The following is a 20339-nucleotide window of genomic DNA, read 5'->3' as shown; positions in this document are numbered from 1 at the left end:
AAACAAATTGCGCAACGCAGGCTGTTGCACAACGAGTTGCCAATGTATGGTAGTGTTTGATGCGTTGCGCAATTGTTTGATGAGTTTCAAGAATGTTTGAATTCTTTTGTGCAACAGGACTGTTTGCGCAACGCGTTGTGTAGTGTATGTGTGTGTTGCACTTCGTTGTGCAATATTTGAGTTCTTTCATCCAAATTCTTTGTTTTCTTTTTCGTTTTTTGGTATCATCGACATCATCTAGGGTATATAAGATAATAATTGCCGCAATGGCAATTGAGGACATGATTGTTTCTCAAACAATGCACAACTTTTAATAAAAAGTTTGATCAAAATTTTACTTGGTGAGGCAGTTGTGCCACGGAACGTTGCGCATCGCTTTGTTGCGCAACTTGTTTGACCGATTAAAAGTTATCTCTTGATATTTTGTCGAATTCGGTCTCCTTGATGAGATAAACGCAGTTTTATTAATCACAATTAATAAAATTAAAATAAAAATTAAATTAATAAATTATATATTCTACCTAATTTATTATTAAACTTATTTATTTATTATTATTACTATTAGTTATTATTACTATTAGTCCAACTACAGCCATTTCAAATAAAAAAATAATTGTTTTTAAGAAAATTACAAAAAACCTAATTTTAAAAAGTTAACATCCTCTGTAACTCTAAAACTTTGCATTTCCATACACATGTTTATAGGAACTTTTTTTCATATTTTTTGACGAGAAATCAATAAATGCTTATTTAAAACTTCCGTGAATTAATGATATTAAATTTTTTTAAAGGTTGCTATTAAACTTATTGGACCAAGGCAAATTAATAAAATTGCGTTTATCACACCAAGAAGGCCGAAATCGACAAAATATTAAGATATGACATTTAATCGGCATTGAACAGCTTACACTATTTTGCTAACAAAAGAAAAAAAAGTCAATGGCGTACATGTTTTTTTTTTAGAAAAATATGCAGAATCGAACCTATGTTGATATGAAAAATAACTCTTATTTTTACGTGAGGAACCTCCCCACGAGAAAAGGCACATGTTTTTTGAAACACCCTGTATAATTGTCGAACTTCGTTACCATGATGACAATTTTAAAAATTTAGCAAATATAAAGTCTAATTGATACATAAAGTTGAAATATTTGTCATGGCAACGATTTTCTCCAAACCAAACCAAACCAAACACATTTTCTGAACACAACAAAATAATATTAACTAAACAAAACTAGAGAACGTCATTTTTACTGCATCACAAGCAAATAAACATTAATACTTAACCAAGAGTCATAATTCAGGATTTCTTTGGGGGGTGCCCAGCAGTACCTGGGGGGGTCCGGCTCCCCCGGGAACCCTTGTTGTTACGCCAATGCCCGTAATCATGCTTTAAAATTTGGCTAACGTATATCTTATTGGATAGTTTACAGTTGTTAGTCATGGATAGCCACACAATGCTACACATTTTTATGGTCAAGTTTTGCATTGATGGTTTGCCAATGTAACGAAACAACCCGATGTCTGCCGATCAATCGGGAATGCTCCTCGCTTCCTGTCTGCATCCGCTTTTTTCATTAAACTATAAGACACATTTCAGCTTTCAATATGCCGAATTTATCATTTAATCGATGCTTATTCAAGATCATGTTTTTGTCAATTTTGCACGTTTTCTCAAAAATTGTTAATAAAATTGTAATAATTATGAGATATGAAAGTACCGTACACTAACAGGATGAAATTACAATCAAGGATATTCTTGAAGCTGAAATTGGAACTTATCTCCCTTAAAATTTCAAGATATCAGTTTGCTTTTGGGCCTGAGGATGGGATTTGATTCCCGAAACATATTGCCCCCCTTATTTAAATAGTAAAAATTTAAGATATTTTTTTTATACAAGACTGTCAGTTTGAGTCTTGTATCCCTCAGTAGAGAATTTTAACTAATTGATATGAAATAAGTAAAATTATAGTTATTTGTAGTTAAAAATATAATAATATACCAGGTGTTCCAGTTAAAATAACAAAAATGCTACTACTTTTAGTATGACGCATGACGCGGCAAAACTGTATTGCTGAAAATAATTTAGACAGATGGAGCAGGTGCCTTTACGCAAAAATTAAAATTTTCAAAAAATCCCTATCACCGGTTCTCCAGAAACGTCTAACCATGGCTGTGAATCACCCTGTATATGTAAAACCAAGGATGAACGTATTACAGTCATTACTTAGTTGTTTCTTGATTAAAATATGCGTGAAGTAAATAAAAACAGTTATTTAAAGATAATTATATTTAAAAATCTGTACATTGATAAATTTATTATGCCCAACGTGGATCTTTAAGATGGGTAACAGTCAGAACAGCCTCTAACTCGCTTGCTGTCGTATTTTGAGCGCTGTAAAACCAAATTGTCCTAGTAACTTCAACTAGTAAAAACCCATTTTCTGAAAACCTGCCTTTTATCGATTGGGAATCAAGCCAAACAAAATAAGCAATATTATTTGTCGTCACAGTGATTTCATAAGTGTTTGTATCCTTTGCTTTTATAGATGTTATCTAGAAAACAATATATATGTATATTCAGTTAAAAAAAACAGTTAAAAAAGCCATCATACATTAACCGTAGGCGATGCCAATGTAGATTGTTTTAATTTTTCAGGAAAGAAATAGTTTTCAGGACTGACAGCTACACTGGTGCCTGTGTTCGATTGTTTTTCAATAATAAAATAGAAGAAACAGTTCAGACTTGCATTCAATGCCTCACCGCAGTTTTGATCGACTAAGAAATTGTCAACGCTGATTGTCTGAATAAGTTGAGATCCTGCAGCATTCTAAAAACAACAAAAAAAACTAAAATATATAGAAAAAAAAAGTAATTTTCATTATTTACCAAAGTCATATTAGTACGATTTTCGTACATAGGCTTGAAATCAGGACTGTCATATTTATAAATTCTAAGAATAACTGTGACATCTTCTACAGGATTTAACTGATCATTTACCGTATATAAGTTAAGTTGTCTACCCCAATCTAAATGTCCTGTAACTATAACAGGACTAAACATGTCTTTGGCGAAGTAATGTAACATTTTCCATCTACCAGTATAATCTGTAATCCAAAATTGCACTAAACTCTTATAGTCCTTCATATTGTGGATTCATTACCTATACTAGACCACGTAGGGGCTACCCAAACGTCATTTAGTTGCCAGTATAGCGCCCCCATAGTGTATCCTTCGCCATCTTCATTTAAGTAGCTTCTATATCTGCGATAGTGTTCACTTTCGACTCTTATAGCTTGAGCATATAAGACCTACAAAAAATATATAAATATATATACAGGGTGGTCCGAATTGTATTCCGGAAACTTCGGCAGCATATTCTACAGAAAATTCGTATAAATGTATGTCCTAAATTGGCTTAGTTTCGAAGAAAGAGGGTGTAGAAGTTTCATTTTTATTTCGATTTATTCCAAATAATTTCTGAAGTAACATCAATATTTGGATGATAATAATTGGCGGCTGGGAGTTTTTTGATGTGAGAAATTTGATTTTGATGTCAATATGACTCCGATTTGTAGGGGGTGCCACCTACATGTGTTTTAACTATTTTGAAGAGTAATAACTTTTATTTTTTTTATTTTTAATAATTTATTTTCTTTTTTATTTTTAATACCTAAAAAATGTCTCTTGGTAAAAATCGCTATGAATAACCGTTCTCAAGATATTTAAAATGGAAATAGTCAACACATGTCATTATTGACCAAAAATAAACATGTCGAGTAGATAGTTATTTGACTGAAATAATAAACTTGGGAAATTTTTATTTTTTTAAATTAATCATAAATTTTTCTGCAAAAAAATGATGATAAAGAACTTTTGGCACAAAAACATTTGAAATTTATGATTTCAGTCTAATAACTATTTTTTTCAACATGTTTAATTTATGTAATGATAACAGGTATTGATAATTTCAATTCGAAATATCTCTAAGAGACCTTTTTTACGTAAAAAACGTCGTCAATGTATATTTTTTTACTCAGTAGTTTTATACAGGCACGGACGAAAAGTTATTACTCTTCAAAACAGATAAAACACATTTAGGTGGCGCTTCCTACAAATAGGAGTCATACTGACATCAAAATCAAATTTTTCACGTCAAAAAACTCCCCGACACCAATTTTCATCCAAGTATTGACGTTACTTTAGAAATTATTTGAAAAAATTCGAAATAAAAATGCAACTTTCACACCCTGTATCTCGAAACTAATGCCCACTTGTACCGTTTGTATAAACTTTGTTTAAAGGCTAAACAGTGATTAACTATACATATTTTATTATAGTTAATCACTGTTTAGCCTTTAAACAAAGTTTATACAAACGGTGCAAGTGGGCATAAGTATTTTAGGACATACATTTATACGAACTGTTTTATGCCCACTTGCACGGTTTGTATAAACTTTGTTTAAAGGCTAAACAGTGATTAACTATACATATTTTATTATAGTTAATCACTGTTTAGCCTTTTTAAACAAAGTTTATACAAACGGTGCAAGTGGGCATTAGTTATTTTTATCCGCAGAATATGCTGCCGACGTTTCCGAAATACAGTTCGGACCACCCTGTATACCTGGTGTTGCACCGTCGGACGGGACGTAGGAAACCCCATGTAAATTTTAATGGGATCAATTTATTGGCTTCCCTAATTATTTTAGAGAATAATTCTATTTAGGTTTATTGACGAGCACTAAAACCCACATTCAAAAGAATAACTTTAGATATTTTTGCTTAGCTCGATCATTTACGAGTTATCGCCGATTTCTTTTTGGCCCTGTATTTTCTTATGAGCACCAGTCAAGGTAAAAGATAACTGTCAAATGAAGTTGTCATTTTAGAAATTTTCCTATTTAGTGCTTTATTATTATTGAAAACTCATTCCTACATCGGAAATCTTAAAGATGTATTTATAAATACAAATTAATATGAATTAAAGTAAAATAAAGTAATCAATTACAAGGTTAATTATAGTATTATTACAATATTCAATAACTTATTAATTTAGGTACTATTAAATTGTTAGAACTTTAGGATTTAAGAAGATGTTCAAATATTCCTCCATCGACTGCTAGACAATAGTCCAGGCGATCATAAAATTCTCTTCTTACATTCGCTAGTTGGTAAACTGAAATTCTAATGCATTCGGCAGAAATAGCATTTTTTAACTCATCTAGATTTGGGTATTTTTTATCCTTGTATATCCTGTTTTTTAAATGACCGCAGAGAAAGAAATCATTTGGCGAAATATCAGGAGACCTTGCTGGCCAATTTACTGTATGATTTAGGCCAATAACGTTTCCGTTAAAACTATTGTCTAAATATTCCCGAACAGCCAGGGTACTATGTGTCGGGCAGCCATCCGTTTGGTACCAAACTTCCTGATTTTCCCTAGCGTCATCATGTAAAGCAGGTAAAATATGATTTTCGAGTAGTTCCAAATAATATTCTGCATTTAAATTTCGCGTAGGAAATAATGGCCCGATAATATTGTGTCCGAATATCCCTGCCCAAACATTTACTTTCTGTGGATATTGCGTCCTTGTTTCGACAAACCTGTGTTGGTTTTCTTTGTTTGTTTGATAAAGCACTAAATAGATAAATTTCTGAAATGACAACTTCATTTGACAGTTATCTTTTACCTTGACTGGTGCTCATAAGTAAATAAAGAGCCATAAGAAAGGAGAAATATTTAAAAAGAGGGTAATCAACGGGGGTAAACGGGCTAATCAAAAATATCTAAAGTTATTCTTTTGAATGTGGGTTTTAGTGCTCTTCAATAAACCTAAATAGAATTATTCTCTAAAATAATTAGGGAAGCCAATAATTGACCCCATTAAAATTTACATGGGATTTCCTATGTCCCGCTCGACGATGCAACACCCGGTATAGTATTAAGGAAATCCTTTTTTTCTTTGAATTACCTGTGATAAGTATATAAATCCGCTGTCATAGTTAGAGCTATTCGAGGGCAAATTAAGATTTTCTACAATTAAAACTTCCATTTCAGCATTGCCTAAAGGGTGATGTTGTCTGTAGTCCATAAACTCGCCGTTTATGCTCAAATCTGCCGAGTTATTGGTGGCTGTGAGCCAAGAAAATTCAAATGGTAAAGACTGGTACCCGAACTCGGAGCAAAATCTTGGAACTGGATAAGATGTAGAACTCCAAGCATCCTTAACATAGTTATAGTAGTGAACTGGAATACCGAGGTTGTTTCATATGGTAAAATTGATATATGTATTTTTTAATAATTTACCATCCCCATAAAGGCTGCTTCCTGGTTGTTCAGCCACCCAACCCTCACTTTCACTTTCTTTACCATTACTAGGACTAGAACTAACGTATATACTTCTATTCTTAGTAACTCTATCGAATTCAGCTTTAATAGTGTCGATGTATAGTGTGACATAGTCTTTCTTATATAAATCATAGTTTCCTTTAGTATCGTACCTAACCAATTAGACCAAACATTAAAAAATTATATTAGGGTAATTTTGGTGAAAAACTAACCAATTGTCGGCTAGGACACCTTCGTTTTCGTTATTTCCAGCGTAGATTACTATACTGGGATGGGAATAAATTCTTTTAACGTTATGGTTAACCTCGGCAGTTACACTGTTCAAATAATCTTGCTTTACCGGGTATAGGGAACAGGCGAACATGAAATCTTGCCAGATCATAATGCCTAGTTCATCTGCTACCTCGTAGAAGTTGTCAGATTCGTAAACACCTATTCAGCAAAAAATAGCTTCCATTTAATTTCTTACTGCTGTTTCACAGGGAGCGGATCGTCCGCGTGTTTTTTTAATGTCCGACGGACTGTTTTCAGATGAGCTGTTAAATCCGTTACGGGTAGACATGTATTACAGTTTAGGGTTGGAACCTTTGGTGTTACACAGCAAAATAAATCACTAAATCACCACACTACACCAAAACACTTTTACTTTTATACTGGACGCGCGTTTCGCTAACCATGTTAGCATCATCAAGAGATGATTAAAACTTAAAGTTGAAATTTATATTTGAGTTTTAAAAACTCAAAGTTGAGTTTTAAATCATCTGCTCAGTGGCGGATCTAGGGTAAAATACGTCGTGGGCAAAGACAAAATTTGGCGCCCTCACAATTCAAAAAATGTGTAGACAAGCCATTTCATCTATCACTTTATTAAAGTTAATTGTTTCGGCTATTTCATACTCTATACTTAATATTCCCAAGTCAGTCAGTCTCTCCTGTGTCATAGTTGAACGCCTAAAATCTTTAATTAATTTAAGTTACTAAACGACCGCTCACATGACACAGAAATGACTGGCATGGTCAGAAATATTCGCAGCGCGGTCTGCAAGTTCAGATAATTTCGGAATTAAGCAAAATTTTCTAGCATATTATTATTATTATTATATCTAAACAGCTAGCTGCTTCCATGTTTGGAAGCAACAAGCTTGCGTGATTCTTGACATTTTCCAGTTCAAGATACAGCTCTGTTGCATCTAAGTCGTTAGCATATTTAATTGCTAAATCTGCAGCATGTTTTTTTTATTTCTTCTAGTAGTAATAATGCCAGTGACTCCAGAAAGGAAATAAAAATCTTCGACAACACCTTCCATAGCATTAAACCTCCAGGAAAATTGCTCATTTATTTTATCCAATGATTAAAAAATTTCAATTTTGAGTTGTTGTTCTTGGGTTAATGTACCAATTTCGTCATAAGCATTTTCATCGAAAAATCTTTTTACTTTCCTCGTCCGTTTTTCTGGGAGAACAGGCTCAATATTCCTTGCCTCTGCAAGGATCTTTGCTACTTGAAACTCAGCTAAGAAACTCTGTAATTAATTCAGCAATTTAGATGCCTCCGCGGTCGAAAGCGTTGGCCTTTGGAGGAGTTGTTACCTATTGATTTCGGCGCCTGGCGTCGTGGGTAGGTGCCCATCTTGCCGACGCCTAGATCCGCCACTGATCTGCTGATGATGCTAACATGGTTAGCGAAACGCGCGTCCAGTGTAAAAGTAAACGTGTTTTGGTGTATTGTGGTGATTTAGTGTTTTATTTTGCTGTGTAACACCAAAGGTTCCAACCCTCAACTGTAATATACTTTTAAAGGTTCTCATTATTATTAAGCTGCAGAGACGCTTATCGATATAAATTGCAACGCAGCACTTTCTCCGCAACGGACGGTCCGCGTGTATATAAAATAGCGTATTTAACAGAAGTGTCTAGCCCTAGCAGTCAACTTTTAAGCTTGACCAATCAGGTTGGTTAGCGTGGTTATTTGAAGTGTGTTAATTCATTTGTGTTTGTCAGAAACTCTAACCTGATTGGTCGGGCTTAATAGTTGCCTGCTAGGGCTAGACACAAGTGTATTTAACCACGTAGCCCATACACGCGCGGACGCTCCGACGAAGCAATCATCCGGCCCCATGTTAAATTGTTCATATCATGGTACTTGCTTGAAGTCGCGGACGGTCCGCTCCATCTGAAACAGCACTTATAGTCTCATTTTATGTTTTTGTTATTTCCGTTCTGTCTTTACTGATTAATGTAACACTTACCACCGCCCCAAACTCTTAACATATTCATATGCACATCTTTAGCACTCTGTAAAAGATATCTAATAGTGTCCTTATCTTGTCCAACCTCTGGAAGGACATTAATAGGAATCTCGTTAGAACCTTTAGCGAAAATAGGAACTCCATTGATTTTAAAGTAAAATGTTGCTCCTTTTTCTACAACAAAAAACAACATTGATATTTTGTTTTGAATGGTTATCTGCATTTACCCAAATCATCCTGAACAAGTTCAACTGACCGAAAACCGATTTTTTGTGATTTTGAATGAGCCGTACCATCAGCTTCTGCGAGGAAGTCAACTTGAAGCTGATATAAAGATTGGGAACCATAACCATTAGGCCACCATTGCTTAACTTGGTTCTATGTGAGTTAAATAATAATTTTGTTTTTAATTTCAATTATCTCCAGTTAGTTTACCTTAAATTACCTTAGGTATATCAATAAAGGCAGAATGAACAATTTCGTTGTTTGAATCAATTTTAACATCAACTACATAAATTTCAGTAACCTTAGAAGTATCTGTATCAATGGCAACGCTGCAACCAAAAACAACCCGTCAATATTTACTATTGATTACTATATTTATGAGTGATCTGGAAAGTACAAACTTGTCATAGTAGGTAGCTAATAGGGTTCAGAACCTGGAAATCCCGGTACCGAAAGTTCATGTTTACTTTCTCATGAGTTAAAAATTTGATTGTATTTTCATTTGAAACTCAATTTTTTATCGGTTTTACTTTTGAGAACCATTATTTCTTGCTTGCTAATTGACGAACTCCACAATCGTTGAACGAAAATATTTTAGTAGGTACTGTTCTGGAAACTCTAATTAATACTACCAATTAGGGTTCAGATCTTTTTGGCCATCACAGAACCGGGCCTCGGAAACAATAATTAAAAAATTATTTTTTTGTTCCGTGAGAAAGTCCTTTGATACTTTCTAGCGGTCGAAATAAAACTCTTCTAAATAAGTAATGAAGCTACTTCTTATTGTTCTTGCTTCTTTTCTCTATTGAAGTTCCTATGATATTTATTATGTTATGTTTTAATAGATATTTGTATTTTTAATTCAATATTTTAAGGTTTTTGTTTCAAATTCAGTTAAGTTGGTTTATGTTATTTGATGTGAAATTGAAGTTACCTATACTTCTTTCTTTACTTGTGTTCATGTTAATTTTTTCACTGATTACTTAATAATTTGATATTATTTTCATTAAAAATCTCAATTTTTTATCCATTTTACTTTGAAAAACCATCCCTTGCTTTCTGATTGATGAACTGCACTACCATTGAAGAAAAATTAGTCAGTACCTAAAAAACCGGGAAATTCCGGTTCCTAAAAGGTGCGGTACCGAAATTTCCGGTTCCGAAAAACAGCTCCTGTTCCGGAAACCCTAGCTGCCAACACCAGACTTTTAAGAAAAGAAAATTTAAGGAGATATCATACTTCAACTGTCCTTTCACAGCCTGCTTAGTGTTATTAGCGAAATAAGTGTCCACGTTTAATGACCAGGTGTCATCGTCTTTGTCTATTACGTCAGTGACTACGTAACGTATAAGGGATTCGTTATAAGATTCAAGATATACAGGTTTCCTAAAAAAATAGTTGTAAATAATAAGTACGCACTAACAATACACTTATCTTAAAAGTCAGTAAGGATTAGAATATTGCGGGTTGCACACGACGAGTATACACTTACCATAGACCTACAGAAGGGAATGCGGGACCCCAATCCCAGGAAAATGAAGCTTGCATCTTTCTAAGCATGTTTATATGACACTCACCTCTGTATGCTTCGTTTGGGCATTCTAGAGGTATTTTATAGTCTTTTAGCTGTCCATCATTGAGCTTTTTACCTACTTCAACGGGACTTTCAAAGAAAACTGTAAGATTATTGGTGCCAACCTAAGAAAGAAAAATCAGTATTTTTTTAAAGTTTTGGGGTGTATTTTTTTACTTTTAATGAGTCCTTGACGTCTATAATGTATCTCAGGAACATGTTACTTGTATTGGCGATGAAGACATCGTTAAGAATAATTTGAGCTATGGTATCTATTCCTTCGAATACTAGATTTACTTGGATGTAGTTTAGTAAGTCGGCATCAACTATTAAAAATTGTGTTAAAAATAAAAGTAATAATAAAAATAGTTCAACAATAGTACCGTATGATCGAAAAAAAACGGCGTCCAGTTGGCTGGGAAATGACGATCGATGACATTTCCCATATAAATTTACATATAAAATGAGAGCGATCTTCATTTCCCAGCCAACTGGACGCCGTTTTTTCTCGATCATACGGTATAAAGTAGTAAAAAAACTGTGTGTGCACTATGTGCGCATATTTGAAGTGAAACTTTCTTACTAACAGCTAATAAATTGAAGAATTTGAAGGTTGTTTGTTTAAAAAAGTGACTTAGAGTGTGAAAGTGACTTAATGTTTTTTAATAAAAATATTATTTTCAATTTATTTCTGTATCTGCACATGTTCTGTTTTCTCAATAGTCTACAAATTTAGTGGAATTCCACCCAAAATACACACTTTTATGCAGATGCCTAATAATGTTAACGCTTAAATTTATTTAAGTAGAGAAACAATTTTGAACCTAACCAACAATTCGTATTTATAGCGGTTTACAGTAATTTTGTTAAGTTATGCGAATATTCTCGTTGATTATTGGTTTGATATAAGCATGACGGTGTCAGATTTTTAACCCTAATAATTCTAATTCTAAGCTGGCAACTGAGCTAGATGCTTTGCCAGGGGCGGATACAGGAATTTATTTTAGGGGAGGGCCAAATAAAAAGTAATGTAGAATATGCTATTTAGGGCGCCATTTTTGACCCAAAAGCCTAATATTTAACCCAATTTATAGATTTTAGGGGGGGCCCGGGCCCCATGGGCCCCCCTCTTTATCCGCCACTGTGCTTTGCCTAGACACGTTACACACAGGGCTGGAATCTAAGTGGTAAAAAGTAAAAATCTCGTAGTTTTTCTTTTGCAAATAAATAAACTCGTATGGTTATGCTTAATTTCCATAATAAAATCGTTTTATTCTTCTTCTAATCTAACATAGAAGGCTGTGGAAAACAAAATTTGGTTTACGTCAGTTGACAACCTGCCAAGTTTCGATCCATTTTGCTTGACAGGTTGAAAAATGCTGTTAAAAGCACTGAGTGTTGCGCTGGAAAGTGATTGCTTGAAGTAAGCACTGTTTTTTTTTATTAATATTTTAACTTTGGTAGAAGAAAAATGTTAAAGGGACAAAAAGTGCTGACAATTCAATTAGATTTTTGAATACCTATAATAGTTTTGAGAAATTAAAAATGACAGATTCTTTTTGCAATAGTACTCTTTTTAATGTTAGAGACTTCAAATGTACATGTTAACATGAGAAAGATTTTAAAATATAGCGCTCTACGGCCAAAGAAAATCGTCAAATTGATTTACTAAGGTTTATTATGCAGGATTCTGATGTAAATAATATACTGTGTGATATAAAATTGCAACACCCAGTATACGGGTGCGTCTATAAAGTGGCTCACCCATAGACTTAAAATAAAATATAGACTACACTATTTACATCTCAACGCAGTCAAACAATCTTTTTTGTACACATGTTTACTTCTGGGTACAGTCGACCGAGCCTTCCTCATCCAGCCTATGTTGCCACGTCTTTAATATTATCAATATTTTTTTTCTTATTATACACATATATTGAGATATTAATACTACATTTTTATAAAGTAGGTTTTAATATTCCATAGATGTATTAAATAGTCCTTATACTACTAAATTATAAGTCGGACACTATTTGAAAAGGATAAGTTCTTTACAATATGGCACCACCGATTAGAGGCGAGATCGCCTGTTCATTCATTTATTACCTTGTAGTACGAGTCGCACGTGTGCGGTAAAGCTTTGTTGCCGCTATCTCCCCGGTTGTATTAACGCATTTTCTTAGCTTGTAGTCCTTAAGTGTTTATTTTATTGACTTTTTCTGTTCAAGAACTATAAAATATGGTTCGCCAGTGCCAAATTTGCAAGAAATTTGACTTAAATAATCCATTTAAGTCTTGAAACGACTTTCGACCGGTAGGCAACTCTCAATTTACCCGTTGGGAGTCAGTGGCGTTGTTGTAGAAAGGCGCTTATTTAGATAATATTTTAGTAAAATGTAAAATCTGATTTTTTTCTCTTACATAATCATTTATATAAAGGTTTTTGTAACAAAATCATAATTATAACCTTGTTAATAATTAATAATGTTTTTATTAAAAATATATTCCGGTTTATTGTAAAATTATCTTCAGAATCTAAAATAACATACAAGAATTTTAAAATGATATTACATTATGAAACAATATTTTTTAAAATACCGGGTCGTCTCAAAAGTGGCTCACCCCTATAACTTTTTTTTATTTTTTCAAATAAAAAAACAGATTTGTATGTTAGTAGGTATATGACATAAATTAGGATTTATTGACGTATTCAATTGTTTTTGGTCTCTTCCTGTTTCACCGAAATGATTACATCTTTTGATTTTTAAAGGCACCCTCGGTATATTGCTACTTTATTCGATAAAAAATGACACTCTGAATAGAATGACATATCATATGTCAACTTTTGACATTGTCGCTTAAAAACAAATCGTATTTTAAATGTCAATACAGGGTGCCATGGTGTTGTTAAAAACACTAAGTTTTAATCAAGGAGCCTTGGAAAAATAGTTTTGATCGTCTAATAGGTTTCGTGTCTTGTCTAGGCAGGTTAAAAGATGTACAAATCGTATTTTTAATCATACATATGTCATTTTTTTCAAATGGAAAAAGGGTGACTCATTAGCATATTTGGAAAAAGCATTTTCTTATGAATATATTGATACCACACACTTGGTATTTCGAGCCAAATTGTCGTTATGAACCGCGTGTTACAATTACAATTAAACCATATGCGAAAATGTCAAAAGTTGACATATGAGATGTTATTCTATTCAGAGTGTCATTTTCTATCAAATAAAGTAGATATATACCGTGGGTGCCGTATAAAAATTAAAAGTTATAGTCATTTCCGGTGAAACAGGAAGTGACCAAAAACAATTGAATGCGTCAATCAATCTTAATTTATGTCATATACTAACATACTAAATCTTGTTTTTTTATTTGAAAATGTAAAAAAAATATGGGGATGAGCCACTTTTGGGACGCACCCGGTATAATAAAGACAGTACCGAGTTAAATAAATGTAGTTTTCATTTTATCCACTTCCTATCACCTTCCTTGCTTTAATGGAACAGATTTATGTTTTCTCTAATTTACATAATAAGACATCACTTAACCAGAAAAAAATTACAACGATCATTTTTTTCTCTCCCTGTCGCCGATTCTATTATATCTGTGGAATAAATCCTGTTTTGATTAATATTAGGGGTTGAAAATGTTTGACTAAAATTAATAATTTATTATTAATTTCAAAAATTACGTAATTTCGATTATAAAATTTCTTCTATAACGTGTATTTTATTATTTTTATCCTTTTTGGACTCTAAGACGTTTTTTCTAAACTTTTATTTAAAAAACCTGTCCTAAATCTTAATAAAATATAAAAACGTTTAAATACGATATATTTTTAATTTAATTATAGCTTCATTAAAATAAAAAAATTATCGGGCTATGATACGGAGAGTTCAGGTGTACTTGAGAAACGAAAGACAGCGTTGTGTTTCTCGGCAGAGTCGTCAGGGAACGACCGTTACGACAGAGACAACCTATCTATCGCTCGTGTCGCACTCGTTATAACCTAAAACAATAACACAACAATAACAAGATATTGTCTGACCGCATGTTCCAGCTATTTATGAATGAGAAGCTCAGTCTATATTTTATTTTAAGTCTATGGGCTCACCCCTATAACTTCTTTATTTTTTCAGATAAAAAAACGAGATTTGGTATGTTAGTACATGACATAAATCAAGATTGACTGACATATTCAATTAGTTTCGGTCACTTCCTGTTTTACCGGAAATGACTGCAACTTTTGATTTTTAAGTGGCACCTTCGGTATATTTTTACTTTATTCAATAGAAAAATTCTGAACAGAATGACATATCATATGCCAACTTTTGACATTTTCGCTTAAAACAAAATCGTATTTTAAATTTCAATCCAAAGTGCCATGGCCGTGTTAAAAACACCAATTTTTAATCAAGAAGCCTTGGAAAAATAGATTTGATCGTCTAATATTTTTCGTGTCTTGTCCTGGCCGCTTCAAATATGCCCAAGTCGTATTTTTAGCAATAGATCTCATTTTTTTTTCAAATGGAACAAAGGTGGCTCATATGCGAAAACGTCAGAAGTTGACATATGATATGTCATTCTATTCAGAATGTCATTTTCTACCAAATAAACTAAAAAAATCGGCGATACCATTTAAAAATAAAAAGTTGTAGTCATTTTCGGTGAAACAGGAAGTGATCGAAACTAATTGAATATGTCAGTCAATCTTGATTTATGTCATGTACTAACAACTAACATACCAAATCTTGTTTTTTTATCTGGAAAACTAAAAAAGTTATAATGGTGAGCCAGTTTTGAGAAACACCCGGTATACCATAAATGTATTAAAAAGATTTAATAGGTACTATTCTTGCTTCCTCTAATAAGAATTAATAAAATATTATCATTTTTTTAAGATTGGAAGCTAAAAAATGCTTAAAACCATTATACTTATTACCACTTACTTTCCCACTTTAGCCTACAGTGCGTTATTCAGAAGTTATCTATCGATGAAAATATGCATGAAAGTTTAGATCCTAAGCACCTAACTAGAGGATATTGGTACACATGTAGAATCTCAAGTTTATTATAGTTCTCTTAGCCGCGCATGGCACAGATTGTTACCCAGAGCGACTTAAATTGTTTTACAAAGGGATAAATCTACCCCTAATGGGGTAGCTGTGGCAACACTGCCGTTACCACTTTTCCTGACGTTAGCTCGTGTGTCACGGTCTTGCATTTTTACTGTCAACGCGCGTAAAGAAGTTTCACTTTAAAAATTATTGCATGTCTGTGATAAGAGATAAATTAATTGAAATTTTTACCTGTAAATATTTTTGAATAGGTCCAATTATTGTACCCGACCCATCTAGAACTGTTATCGTTGTATCGAAAAAACACATTTTCGATTATATTAGCGTTCATTAGATCAGTATAAATTCCACCAGGAACGGTAGCATTGAATTCGTACCCTTAGAAATATAAAATTAATTATATTATCTCTTTGATTAAATAGGCCAGTAAGCGAGGATAAAAATAGGGTATTACCTCCGAATTTCTAACACCCTCACCGATTGACGTTAAATTTTAACAGATAATAGAGATATACATATGTAAGAAACAAAAGTTACATAGGGGCGATGTGTGCTTTCACCCTGGGGGTGAGTGCCACTCCTTCTCGGGGGTGAAAAATAAATCACCCATTTTAATTGCAAAAATCAATAAAGAGATGAATTCTAAGTAAAAAATGTTCTGTAACATTCGAATTCATTTGATTTGATTACCGCAGGTGTAATAATAGCCGAGAATAGTTTATTTTTCGAAAACTAAATTGCAACTTTTTACCGTAAAATAATGACGAAAGAACACATTTAAAAAAAAATAAACATGACCGTTTTTAAGATGCTTGAAAAGACCTTTTAAATGCATTTTTTGAAAGGTCATTTCAAGTTCGTAGCTCAAAAAGTCGCGGAGTTATTATAAAAATAAAATGGTCACCTCAACAAAATCTATTACTAAAATCATAAAAATAAAAACTATCAATTTGTAGGAAATTACACGAGTTACAAATTAACCTCTATAGTTGAACAGTCTCGAACTCTTCATTTTGACGAGATTTTTGGGTTTTAAGGGCTCACAGAAGGTGGTATCCTTACACGCAAGTCAAACTAAAAAAACGTAATATCACCGAAATAAAGAGATCTACAGAAAATTGAAAGAGAGCAAAAATATTGCAAATAAATGCCTTCAATTTTACTCTGTTGCTTTTTTAGGTATCTTGCTTAGTTTCTGAGATATGCCAAAAAAAATAAAAATTTTTAAAAAATAAAAAAATAAAATTTTCCATTATTTTCAACTTTTTTTCCAAATTCTAAACCGCTCGAACTTGTAGAGTCCATTGTTAGTCCCTAAATATAGTCAAATGTACATGTATTACGCTTAGTTTTTATTTTTATGATTTTAGTCATAGATTTTGTTGTTAATTTTTTTGCAAAAAATGAGATGACAATATTATTTTTATCATAACTCCGCGAATTTTTGATCTAAGAACTTTTTTGAAAAAGCATTTTCAAGCATTTTAAAAACGGTCATATTCATTTTCTTCGAAATATGTGTTCGTTCGCCATTATTTTACGGTAAAAGGTTGCAACTTAGTTTACAAAAAATAAAAAATCACATTTACAGAGTGATAACTCGGCTATTATTACACCCACGGAAATAATGGCAGAAAAATATGCAGTTTTTAGATGAAAAGTCAACATTTTCAATCCTAAATAACTCGGAAAATATTAATTTTCTGGAAAAATGTTACAGAACATTTTTTACTTAGAATTCATCTCTTTATTGATTTTTACTCACCCCAGGGTAAAATCACACATCGCTACCACAGTCGCTACTATGTAACTTTTGTTTCTTATATATATATCTCTATTCACTGTTAAAATTTCAGGTCAATCGATGCAGGTGTTCAGAATGCGGACCCTAAAACGCTCGCTTACTGGCCTAAAATTAAATATCATACCTACAATAGTTTCTTTCGCAATCCATTCCCCGTCCATGCTTAAAATCATAAAACTCTCCTTCGAGCTGCATGTGCCGGCCAACAGCGCCAGAACCGCCAGTACCTTAATGCTTAAAGCAGAAAAAATCTCCATGTTCGTCGTCCAAGGCGCACTGCGACACTGACAGCAGTTGTTATTTAATTGAAACAATTTCGAATTGTTTGAACTCCTTATTGGAGATAATTATAAATCAATCAATATAAAATTATCTGGCATTGGTGCCCTCAAGTATTTTATTTATTGCTTTACGAAAATAGATTATATATTAAAATAAGATTTTTTTTATCTACCGTGGTATTCCATGTATAGATTGATAATGTTTCATTAATAATTGAAATTCATAATGAAATAATACTTAAATAATGTCAATAAATGCAATTATTTAGAAAAACAGATATTTTAAAATACAATTTATTTATTATCAGCGGCACTCAGCGGTATTTGATGTGTTTTGATAAATACCGGGTGTTGCATCGTCGAGCGGGACATAGGAAATCCCATGTAAATTTTATTGGGGTCAATTATTGGCTTCCCTAATTATTTTAGAGAATAATTATATTTAGGTTTATTGAAGAGCACTAAAACCCACATTCAAAAGAATAACTTTAGATATTTTTGATTAGCCCGTTTACGAGTTATCGCCGATTTCTTTTTAAATATTTCTCCTTTCTTATGGCCCTGTATTTACTTATTAGTAAAACTTAACAAGTATAGCTAGAGACGTGAGAAATATAAAATAACACGCGACCGGTGCTATCCCCAAGTCTCTTCCTATATTTGTACAGCTGTACCAGTCAAGGTAAAAGATAACTGCATGTCAACTGACAAATGAAGTTGTCATTTCAGAAATTTATCTATTTAGTGCTTTATTATTATTATTAAAAACTCATACCTACATCGAAAATATTAGCCATGAATTACACTACCGAAGAAAAAGTATTGATGATTAAATGGTATTATCAAGGAAATAGTTATCAAAAGGTGTCGGACATGTTTGCTGCTCTGTATCCGAATAGACCGATACCTGGAAAATCTACAATCGCAAGGAATATCCAGAGATTTGAGACCAAAGGTACCCTAATAAATAACTGCAGATGTGAAGCAAGGCAGGAACAAAGAGAAGATGCAAGAAATGATACCGACTTGGAAGTTTTATTGTGCGTGGAAGAGAACGATGGAAAGATCAGCACAAGGAAACTTGAGGATGAAATAGGAATAGATCACACTACAGCGTTTCGAATTTTGAAACGACATAAATACTATTCCTTCAAATATGAAAAGCACCAAGAGCTACGAGATGGGGACGAAATACGGCGGCAGGCGTTTTGTTTTGATATGATGGAAAGAGCAAACACGGATAGGGAATTTTTAAAAAACATATGTTTCACTGACGAATGCACGTTTACCTTAAATAATGAATCCAATGTTCAAAATGATCGATATTGGAACAAAGAAAACCAACACAGGTTTGTCGAAACAAAAAACAAGGACGCAACATCCACAGAAAGTAAATATTAGGGCAGGGATATTCGGACACAATATTATCGGGCCATTATTTCTTACGCGAAATTTAAATGCAGAATATTATTTGGAACTACTGGAAAATCATATTTTACCTGCTTTACATGATGCCGTTAGGGAAAATCAGGAAGTTTGGTACCAAATGGATGGCTGCCCGGCACATAGTACCCTGGCTGTTTGGTTTGGTTAAAAGAGACCGTACTATAAAATTATTAGTTTATATTAGTCTGTCATTCGCACAGAAAGTTTTATAATGAAAAAATGTCTGAGATGAGAAGGCAACTTTTGTGCTTCGATCTTGCGAAAATTTATCACATAAGTTTTGTTACATTTGTTATCGATTTATTGTTAAACCACAAGATCGCAAACCACACTTTCGCAAGAAGTTAGAAAGGCTTCCTTTTTATATTTCGGTTGTAAACTGGGGGATCAAGATCAGTCTTGGGTTCGTCATGTGTGCTGTATAAGTTGTAGTGTGAATCTGGTTCAGAGGCTGAGAGGCCAGAGAAAAACTATGCCATTTGATGTTTCTATGATGTGGAGAGAACCTACTAATCATTTTAATGACTACTATTTCTGTCTAACAAATGTTAAAGTTTATTCAAAGAAACAGAAAGACAAAATTGAGTATCCAAACTTGCCATTTGCATGGCCTGTTCCTCATGTTATAGGTATATTACTAGGACTTCAAGATGGTTTTACGAAGTACTGTTATTTTTTATATTTGTGGGATAGTCGGGCAACAAAGGAACATTTTGTAAAAAAGAATCACCCCCAAGAACATCTTTTGAACCAGGTCCAAGTACATAAAATATCTACCACTTGTTGATCCAAAGCCTGCTACTTCCACCCCTCTATATTAAGTTGGAACTGATAAAAAAATTTTGTAATGGCCACGGACACTAAAAATGAAGGATTTAAACATTTAAAAACATTTTTTCCAAATCAGTGATGCCAAGCTTAAAGAGGGTATTTTTATTTGGCCTCAAATAAGAAAGCCCCTTAAAGAGCTAGCCTTTAAACAGAAACTCAGTCAAAAAGAACTAAGAGCTTGAAACTCCTTGTAAATGTAGTTAAAGGGTTCTGAGGTAATTAAAAAAGAAGAAAACTATGAATTATCCGTACAAGAAGTTTTAGAGGCTAGCATTCACTCGGATGTCGTATGTCCCTGAAAATTCTTTTTCTCCACTCGCATTTGAATTTTTTCCCGAAAATCTCGGTGAAGTCAGTGATAAACAAGAAGAGAGAGATTTCACACGATTATTTTTAAGATCCCAACGCCCTTGATCGTTGGGATCCAGTTATGATTAGCGACTATTGCTGGTTTTTAAAACCAAAAGATCCAACGTCACATAAATAAA

General features: G+C 33.1%; 1 protein-coding gene across 1 annotated transcript; it reads right to left on the bottom strand.

Moving 5' to 3' along the window:
• Positions 1 to 2273: 2273 nt before the first annotated feature.
• Positions 2274 to 17619, bottom strand: LOC115891963 (beta-mannosidase). Its single transcript, XM_030912575.1, has 15 exons — positions 17418 to 17619; positions 15721 to 15867; positions 10580 to 10728; positions 10322 to 10527; positions 10069 to 10215; positions 9049 to 9157; positions 8831 to 8981; positions 8604 to 8777; positions 6567 to 6786; positions 6313 to 6506; positions 5978 to 6252; positions 3166 to 3313; positions 2892 to 3109; positions 2617 to 2832; positions 2274 to 2557 (listed from the first exon to the last, which is right to left on the bottom strand). The coding sequence occupies exons 1-15, from the start codon at positions 17548 to 17550 to the stop codon at positions 2321 to 2323; spliced, it is 2724 nt and encodes a 907-aa protein (XP_030768435.1). The 5' UTR covers positions 17551 to 17619; the 3' UTR covers positions 2274 to 2320.
• Between the last annotated feature and the right edge of the window lie 2720 nt (positions 17620 to 20339).

This window comes from Sitophilus oryzae, unplaced genomic scaffold, assembly GCF_002938485.1.
Source record: "Sitophilus oryzae breed Bouriz unplaced genomic scaffold, Soryzae_2.0 scaffold_1218_pilon_pilon, whole genome shotgun sequence".
NCBI lineage: Eukaryota > Metazoa > Arthropoda > Insecta > Coleoptera > Curculionidae > Sitophilus > Sitophilus oryzae.
This window is presented reverse-complemented; position numbering and strand designations above follow the sequence as displayed.